Source organism: Triticum aestivum, chromosome 2A, assembly GCF_018294505.1.
Source record: "Triticum aestivum cultivar Chinese Spring chromosome 2A, IWGSC CS RefSeq v2.1, whole genome shotgun sequence".
Taxonomy (NCBI): domain Eukaryota; kingdom Viridiplantae; phylum Streptophyta; class Magnoliopsida; order Poales; family Poaceae; genus Triticum; species Triticum aestivum.
The window spans coordinates 359,531,740-359,540,995 of record NC_057797.1 but is presented as its reverse complement, the minus strand read 5'-3'; the positions used below and the strand labels follow the sequence as shown (position 1 = coordinate 359,540,995).

Sequence of the window (9,256 nt, the reverse complement as noted above, 5' to 3'; positions counted from 1 at the left end):
CCAATCGTTGTGGTGAAGAGGGAAGTTTCTGCTAGTCATGCATTTATTCGATGGTGAAGATGAATGGAAATTTGTGATGGAAATAAATGGGTAGAGGATTTAATTGGGAGATTATTGGGCGGTTGGAGAGGCAGAAGAGGGATTGGTGAGAGAGATAGAATAACCGAGAGATTGTTTGACATCTATTCTCATATGTAACTGAAGTGGTGACATGGCAATGCTGAGGTAGACTATCTGCATGTTAAGAGAATGACTTGTAGTGGGGAGCAACTTCTTAAAAATGTAAGATTCGACCGTTTGACTCTTTGCAGCGACCTTTAATGTTCGTTGGTTCATTGTCCACCTAAAAGACCATTTTTATATTTGTTGGATGCTATAAGAAATACCCCAGCCCTCACCCCAAAAAACGACGACAGCCAGGACGCGGCGATCTTGGAGAAGGCGTCCCTTCCCCGCCTCAAATCCGCCACCGCCCTACCGTCGGAGGCTTCTGGATCTCGGATGGCGTCGGCGAAGTCGTCACGGTCGAGGCCGGCCGGCCACTCGGGGGTGTTCCCGGTGGGCGCGGCGGCGACGGGGGTTGGTGGTGGTGGAGGCGGCGGCGGCGACGGCGGGGTGCAGCTCGCCGACAAGCTCAAGATCTTCAAGACCGACAACTTCGACCCCGACGCCTACGTGCAGTCCAAGTGCCAGACCATGAACGAGAAGGTGAGCGAGCTGTCTCCGATCTGTCGCCAGGGTTAGGCATGCGCTCGGCCCGTCTCCGTTTGTGTTTGCCGACTCTGGACCGCGGATGGTGTGATTTGGGTGGTGGGAAAGAGTTTGCGGCGTTCTGTTTCCAGGACGAGCCTGTGATCGTGGTTCGTATGGAGGTACGGGAAATGCGATTTGGGGCCTCGATCAGTGTTCACATTCAGGTCAATTCATTACGGGGGTATTGGCACTATCAACTTCTCCTTTATTGTGTCTGCATTATCGGGTCATGCTATGTACATGGAAAATTCTGGCTGTGGGGATGTGAGTGTGAGAAGATTGTGGTTGCAATGTACTCCCTCGGTAAAGAAATATAAGAGCGTTTAGATCACTACTTTAGTGGAATTGTTCCGATGATAGGTGTGAATGCTTTACTTTAGCTGGAGGTTAAACTTGATTCCTTGGTGATATAAAAAGGACGCTGTTTTAGCTGTATTATATATCGGAACTGAAAACTAGGCATGCTCTGGACAACTGAAAAGTAATCTGCAACATGGCGTGCATGCATTATTAGAAGGATTTGGAAATGCTTGGAGTTCAGGTTTGAACATGCTGCCATTCTGGTTAATGCAATTATACTGCGTGTATTGCTTGTGTTTTTCTACCAGGATAACAAGATTCACAACCACTTCACTGAAGTATATCTAAATATGTCGTATTGCATTACAATGTAGGCTGCTGGTGCAGTTTTTGTTTTCACAAAAAAACTGCATTCTCACCTCGGTTAAAATACTCACTTCGCGTCCATACTTCAATTGTTCTCGTTTAACAGCTGAAACTTCTGCATTTGCTTGCAAATTTGCACAACCATTTCACGGGAATATTTTGCAAGTCCTTAATTATCTATTTTCCTTCTCTTTTGAGCTTGTTATTGGTTATATTCCTTAGGCTTGACTTCCTTCAACATTATTGAAACTGTACCAGAGCTATGAGTACGTGTTAAAATGCACAACGAAAATAGCTGAGCAAATCAACTTCATTACAGGAAATAAGACATTTGTGCTCCTATCTGCAAGATCTAAAGAAGGCTTCAGCTGAAGAAATGCGCAGAAGTGTTTATGCAAATTATGCTGCATTCATCAGGTCTGGCTGTAGCCCCATGAGTGCAATTTCATTTGGTGCCTTTATCCATTTGTCACCTTTGTGCTAGAAATGAACCCCACCAATCATGATGAGTTGATGTCACATTACAGGAGTGGTATAGTTTATTTATTGTTGCCAATAAAGTTTTCTACTCTCGTTAAATTTTGTATGACACATCATGATAGTGGTATTTTCTAATTACTGATGCCAATGTTTCCACCCACGCTGTCATGTGCTGCATCAGTACCACAGGAAGAACAACTTAAGGCATTTTGGTCCTTCAATAATCAATATAACGCCACTGATATCTTTGTATGAAACTTCCTGCATTAATAAAAATTGCTTATGCGGAGGCATTTGCCTATTTTAGTTTTACCGTCTCAGGCTGGGGGTTGCATTAATAAAAATTGCTTATGCGGAAACATTGCCTATTTTAGTTTTACCGTAGCAGATTCTTCGTTATGAGAAATTTCATTAAACCTTCTGGGATGGCTACGATATGCAAATAACATTTAGGTAAAAAAGTTCCTAACTTGTTAGTTGAGTAGCAAGTGGATGGTTGGAAAATTGTTTGATAAACACGTAGCATACAATTACTCAATCACACTTAATATAGCCAGTTAGTTCCTCTTTTTTACATATGCATCCTTTGTGTTTGAAAAATAAATGCTGTAGAGTGCTGGCTATCATGTATTTCGTTTTGTTTCTGTCCTCATCAGAAAAGTCCATTCTCTTGCAGTCAAGAGTTCCACTACATGTGTCTTTATGTAGTGGTATCATTTTCTTCATGGTGCATAGTTGATGTGCAAAGCGTCTAATTTGTGGCATGTGAGACCATAATTTGCATGCGTGACTTTGTTTTAAAATAATTACTTCCATTTATTTCTGTTCTTCCTGTTACTACATTATTTCCTCACTAATATTTGATAACTGATCTCCTGGTCATCAGAACATCGAAGGAGATATCCGACCTTGAAGGCGAGCTCTTGTCAATTAGAAATTTACTCAATACACAGGCGGCTTTAATCCATGGTCTATCTGAAGGAGTTCAGATAGATTCCCTGACTTCGGGTACTGAAGGTTCTACAGAAGAGGACATATCCAATGTTGAAGGCCAGGAGCCTTCAGAAATACAGAAATGGTCTGCAGATTTCCCTGACATGCTTGATGTTTTGCTAGCTGAGAGAAGAGTGGATGAAGCGCTAGATGCACTAGATGAAGCGGAGCGAGTTGCTGCAGACCGGACACAAACTCTAACTACAGCTGAAATTTCGGCTTTGAGAAGTGCCGTCTCTGATAATCGTCAAAAGCTGGCAGACCAGCTTGCTGAAGCTGCCTGTCAGTCTTCTACTCGTGGCATTGAGCTCCGTGCTGCCGCTTCTGCTCTCAAAAGGCTTGGTGATGGCCCTCGAGCTCACAGTCTATTACTCAGTGCACATAATCAAAGGCTTCAATGTAATTTGCAAACAATACATCCGTCAAGCACCTCATATGGTGGGGCATATACTGCTGCACTTGCTCAGCAAGTTTTTTCAGTTGTAGCTCAGGCGCTCAGTGATTCTGTGGAAGTTTTTGGCGATGAGTCATGTTATGCATCTGAGCTGGTTACATGGGCTACACAGCAGGTTTTGTCCTTTGCACTCCTGGTAAAGAGGCATGTGTTGTCTTCTTGTGCAGCCGCTGGAGGCTTGAGAGCAGCTGCAGAATGTGTTCAAATATCAATTGGCCATTGTTCCTTGCTGGAAGCTCGTGGTCTATCTGTTTCTGCTGTTCTCCTGAAGCAGTTCAAGCCCAGTCTTGAGCAAGCATTAGATGCTAACTTGAGGAGAATCGAAGAGAGTACTGCTGCACTTGCTGCAGCAGATAACTGGACACTCACTTATCCCCCAAATGGTATTCACCCATTAGCTAGATCTTCTGTTGCTAATTTGGCACTTCAACCAAAGCTCTCGAGCAGTGCACATCGTTTCAATTCTATGGTTCAGGTAACGATTGATCCATTTTGTTTGAGCAAAATGAACGAATCTTTCCTTCTTGCTGTTTTCATCAAAATGGTAGTGACCTATCCATCTTGGCATGCTTGGTACTACACAACAAATAGCCACAACCCCTTTTTGTGTGTGTGGAGTTGCGACCTCAGTTAACATTTGTTTTGAGCGATTGAATTTCTGTTCGCACAAAGATGTACTCCCTCCGTCCCAAAATAAGTGTACAACTTTGTACAACCAGTTGTACAAAGTTGTACGCTTATTTTGGGACGGAGGGAGTAGTTCTAGTAGTCACTATATGGGTATCTCAACTACGAGGTCTTCAACCTAGTCGAGTCGAGTCCCCACCAACTTAGGTGACTAGTCACGAGAGCAGAGCAGGGGTTGAAATAGAGAAGAGAAGAGCAGGAGATACCCAGGGTAGGGGATGGGTAGGGAAACAGGAGGGAGTACCTGAGTATTGGCCAGGAGAGGTGTCGTTATGTAGGGAAGGCGGAAATCTGAGTTGGTGGCTTGTCTTGGAGCTGGTGGCGGTAGCTGTGGATTGTCCAGATTAGGAGGTGCAGCAGAAGGTCCCTGGAGGATCACCGTAGGCAAGTTGTTGAACGTAGTTGGTTGGCCTGACAAGCTAGGTGATTAGTTACCAACTAGCCATAGGCTTGAAAAACTGCTCGACTAGCCTATGAAATAGCTGAATTATAAATGTTACAGGAGACCCTGTCAAGTGCATTTATTTATTTTTGTTTGCTTTAAGTGAAGTATTGCGTTTCCATAGTACATTGATACCAAAGTAGGTGTTTCATGGGTCATATAATTAAAATTTATTAATGTGGCCTTTGAAGTTCAAAGACATGAGAATATTTAATTGTTTATCCTTTTTTCCTTCCTTATATTCTTTAGACTAGCTACAACACATTATATTAATACAGTAGGATTGCAGTCATTCGGGCGGTTGAAAAGATCAAAGAGCTTCCCAACGAAATTCAAATCATATAATGTCTTGCAGAAGCTGGAAGCATATAATCATCAACTACAGTAATACTAAAGTCCCAGCCTGCGATAGCTAGAATTGTTTAATTCTAGTTGGCTTCCCTGGTATATTGGTTAGTCATGCTTAAACATCATCACATATGCATATAAGAGATCTTGTGATACATACTGCTTCCATTGCACTCGGTTCCTTTGATAGCGGTGACTATCTTGTATCATTGTCCTTTCAAGTATTGTGTATGACTATATGCAGTATGTGTTGATAATACCTGGAAATTTCAGGACTACTTTGAGGATGTCACACCACTCCTTAGCTTGCAGTTAGGGGGTTCAACAATGGATGGGATTGCAAAAAATTTCAGCTTGTACATCAATCTGCTCATAAGTGCATTACCTGGATCAATGGATGACGAAGCTAACATAGATGGTTTAGGCAATAAGATTATTAGAATGGCAGAGACTGAGGAACAGCAGTTGGCTTTATTAGCCAATGCATCTTTACTTGCTGAGGAATTGCTACCTAGAGCAGCTATGAAGCTGTCATCTATAAACCAGTCCAGCATGGATGATTTGCGTAAAAGAGGACCAGATAAGCAAAACCGTGTGCCCGAGCTACGAGAATGGAAAAGGAAATTACAACGCATGGTGGACAGGTTGAGAGATAGTTTCTGCAGGCAGCATGCTCTTGAACTAATATTTACAGATGAAGGTGATACCCATCTCAGTGCAGAAATGTATATTAGTATGGATAATACTGTTGAAGAGCCAGAGTGGGTCCCATCTCCAATTTTCCAGGTATTTACAAGCTGCAACTATTTATTGTCTCTTGAGAACTTAAACCCAAGTGCGTATGCCATTTGTGTTATTTATGTTGATCCCTGAACCTTACCTTTGTTTTGCAAATCCTTTAGCTTTTAGGGATAACAGTGCCTCAGGCAGTCAGTGATACGTTGAAATAATTGTTATCTCATTGTTTGTGCAGTTGGTCATGTTAGTTCTTTATATGTATTTTTTGTTTATCATTCTATCATGAATTGGTGATTTATAGAACTGGAGGACAGTTATAACTAAAATTAACTGATGACATGGAATGGATGATCCAGGGGTTGCAAGTGACTAGAGTAAATGAAACATATAGACAATTTTGAAAAAAGGCACGTTTATTGTGATATTCCAAGCACATTGTTATAAATCGTGTCAATATGTTAGCTTTCATCATCTTAGTCCTTTGTATTCAATGTACTCTCGTACAGTTTAGAATGCAGCAACTTGTCAAACATAATTATCTTTCTTTGCATGGAGCAAGCTTGTTCCAAAACAATATGGTCTAATCTTATGTGCTGTTCATTGCAGGAACTGTATGCAAAGCTAAATAGGATGGCAGGCGTTGCTGCAGATATGTTTGTTGGTAGAGAAAGATTTGCTACTTTGCTAATGATGCGGCTCACTGAGACAGTTATCCTTTGGCTCTCGGAGGATCAGGCCTTCTGGGAAGAGATCGAGCAGGGACCAAAGCCTTTGGGCCCCCTTGGTCTTCAGCAGGTAAATTCATTACTTATTTATCTTATTTTTAGGTGCAACTCTTGTTTCACAATTTTTTTTCCTTTGTTTGCAGTTCTACCTGGATATGCAATTTGTCATCATCTTCGGACAAGGTCGATTTTTGTCTAGACATGTGCATCAAGTCATATTGGATATCATTGATAGAGCAATGGGTGCCTTTTCTGCTACCGGAATGAATCCTGATAGGTACTATGCTTGACTTCTATTTGTACTTCTATTGGTTCAGACCTAAGTATTCTGGATCTGCTAATTTCAGCCAAAAAGCATAATTATCAACTGCAGTTGCTTAGGATCGTTGGTGATGCACGCAAATATGTTATCCAAATACTAACTGAGGAGAAATATTTAAGCTATGTCATGTCTACTTAGTTTGCTTGGACAGCCAAGCAAATTTTCCTAGCAAAGCTGCCGGCTGCTAAGATTCTCTAAACAGTAATACATCTGGCATAGAGTTAGTTACACTATAGAATCTCTTGTGCCACCACCACTGCTGCCTCCTCAAATTATCTAGAAATATTCAAAGAATATGATAGCTCCATGTTTGGTTGAGGGATATGTTATGGTGGCAATGTCCTTTGAAATCACGGGGCTGTAGCTCCAGTGAACCTAGCTGTTTTATTCATTCCTTCTCTCATTGGGACCTGCATGCAATCAAGGAGCTGCGGTGCATCGTGGCATGTTCTTTATACATCAGTTTATATGTCCAAAAATGCTAGACCTACGAAAAGGCCTACGAAAACTTACGTAACTTTCCATCTCTAACCAATAAATCCCCCCCCCCCTCCTGATTTCAACTGGTGGGCCTCCCTTCCCTAATTCCATCCAATCAAACGATGCCGCTTAATCATTTATGTTAATTACGTAAGATCTCCTACGTAGGTGTAGCATTGCTGTTATATGTCTGTATCCTAATTGACCTGAGATCCCCATGGCAACAATACTTTATCCTACGGGTGCATACGGTGGAGCAGCAGCTCCATGGAGCTAAACATCCACTCAGTAAGTTATGTCTAGGCAGTTATCTATGTGTTTAGAGTGTTGGTAATGGTATAATTTGGAGGATCGTTTTATGAAAATAGCTGTTTGATGTATTTCCTACTCCCTCCGTCCGAAAAAGTTTGTCCCTCAAATGGATGTATCTATCACTAACTTGGTGCTAGATACATCCATTTGAGGGACAAGCTTGGGACAAGCTTTTTCGGACGGAGGGAGTATTTACTACTACTCTGTTTCTGAATGTAAGACGTTTTGGCAGTTTAAAGTGAACTGTCAAAATGCCTTATATTTAGGAACAGAGGGTGTAAAATTTAGCATGAATGTAAAATGTAGCCATCTGTCGATTATAATCTTAGCTATGTACCTGAATAGCTAGAAAGATGTTTCCTGGATTCTCAGATTGCATTAATACTCTGAAAATACCTTCTCTCCAATTCGTCATGGTGACCAGCCTGTTATTTGGATCGCAGTTAAACAGTTTGCCTCAGGATGGTTTAGTAATTCCCCGTATCGAGAAAACTTGCACTCTTCCAATTCTTCTTTTTTTCATTTAGTTCTGTTCAAAAAGAGATACCTCAAAATACTTCAATTGCCACATGCAAGAAAGAGGCCAATATGGCAGCTCTTTTGTTCAATTTCTTGTGGAGTAAAAAAAGCACCCCTTGGGGGAATTTGACGTATATACCAAAACTTTCCAAAATGCTCCCTCCGTAAACTAATATAGTGATCTAAACGCTCTTATATTAGTTTAAGAGGGAGTATTACTCATCCAAGGAGGCCCTTGGTTGTTTCTCTACAAAGTTGCTCGTTGCTTTTTCCGTGGACTTCTAAATTGAGATCAGTATGCTTGCTTTTGTGCAGTGTCCTTCCCGGCGATGATTGGTTCATGGATGTCGCTCAAGAGGTTGTCGGCATGATCAGTGGAAGGGGTAGGGCTGCCAATGGGGACAGGGAGATTAACAGCCCGACTGCCTCTGTTTCAGCACACTCTATGTCATCGTTCAGATCCCATGGCAGCTCTTAGTTTGCAGGCTTAGTCTTTTTGTAGGCAGGTCATTGTATAATAAGTAATATACTACATTCTCTCCTTTCATATTCCTCTGATCTTATTTTTTGGGTTTCTGTTTTCCTTCTTTGTTCTGCATCTGCCGTGCTAGCATAGATTGATAATTGTTTGACCTAGGAAACAAAATCCTTTGCAATTGTTTCACAGCGCTGAGTCCTGCGAGCGTTGCGTCTTGCATGACTAGTATATGACATTGAGTTTTGTATCACCGGATCATTCCTTCATCAGGATTTGTGTAGAGTGAACAAGTCATGGGCGAGTCACCCTTGTCATTTTTCTGACTGTAAAGCCAGATGTCGATCTCTTAAGCAAGTGCCACTTTATCATGATTTGTGGGATGATGTGAATGAGATGAAACGTTATATCTTCCATGGAGAGTTGTAGAAATTGTAGTTGTTGCGTTTTGTTCTGAGATTCTATTGCCACATATTATTTTGGATTGGTTTTTAATGAACCTGGCATCTCCAGGAGACAACCAAATGCCCAATCCTATATATGCAACTGATAGGAAATTACTGCGTGTTGCTTGGTCAAACAGCTTGGACAATTTGAATGCATTTTCTATGAAAGGATGAGTGACCACCACCAGTAATGGAGGCGAAAGGTGTCCGTCTTTCAATGAGATGATAACTATTGTTTTTTGGTAAAAGTCGATGTCATGCCTTAGTAATCACTAAACCAACCCCCGAAGTTATTGACCACGCCGAAGCATGATCAATCTGATCATGAGGGTCTATTTCCTACATGCAAGCGAAGAATAAGCAAGAAACTGAGATCGCAATCTGGATATTGCGAATTTAAGAGAAAGCTTTATTGA

The 9,256-nt window shown here is 41.6% G+C and overlaps 1 protein-coding gene across 1 annotated transcript; it reads left to right on the top strand.

Annotated features, from left to right (window-relative positions):
• Positions 1-367: 367 nt before the first annotated feature.
• LOC123188667 (exocyst complex component EXO84B) lies at positions 368-8,808 on the top strand. The gene is made up of 7 exons (XM_044600880.1): positions 368-708; positions 1,739-1,836; positions 2,786-3,821; positions 5,097-5,609; positions 6,168-6,356; positions 6,430-6,563; positions 8,235-8,808. The coding sequence occupies exons 1-7, from the start codon at positions 502-504 to the stop codon at positions 8,395-8,397; spliced, it is 2,340 nt and encodes a 779-aa protein (XP_044456815.1). The 5' UTR covers positions 368-501; the 3' UTR covers positions 8,398-8,808.
• The last annotated feature ends 448 nt before the right edge of the window (positions 8,809-9,256 follow it).

Bases quoted from the DNA above. Each gene is read 5' to 3' on its own strand.
- LOC123188667 (XM_044600880.1), top strand. From the start codon at position 502: ATGGCGTCGGCGAAGTCGTCACGGTCGAGGCCGGCCGGCCACTCGGGG. The intron at 5,610-6,167 runs GTATTTACAAGC...TGTTCATTGCAG, and splicing joins TCCCATCTCCAATTTTCCAG to GAACTGTATGCAAAGCTAAA. The intron at 6,357-6,429 runs GTAAATTCATTA...CTTTGTTTGCAG, and splicing joins GCCCCCTTGGTCTTCAGCAG to TTCTACCTGGATATGCAATT.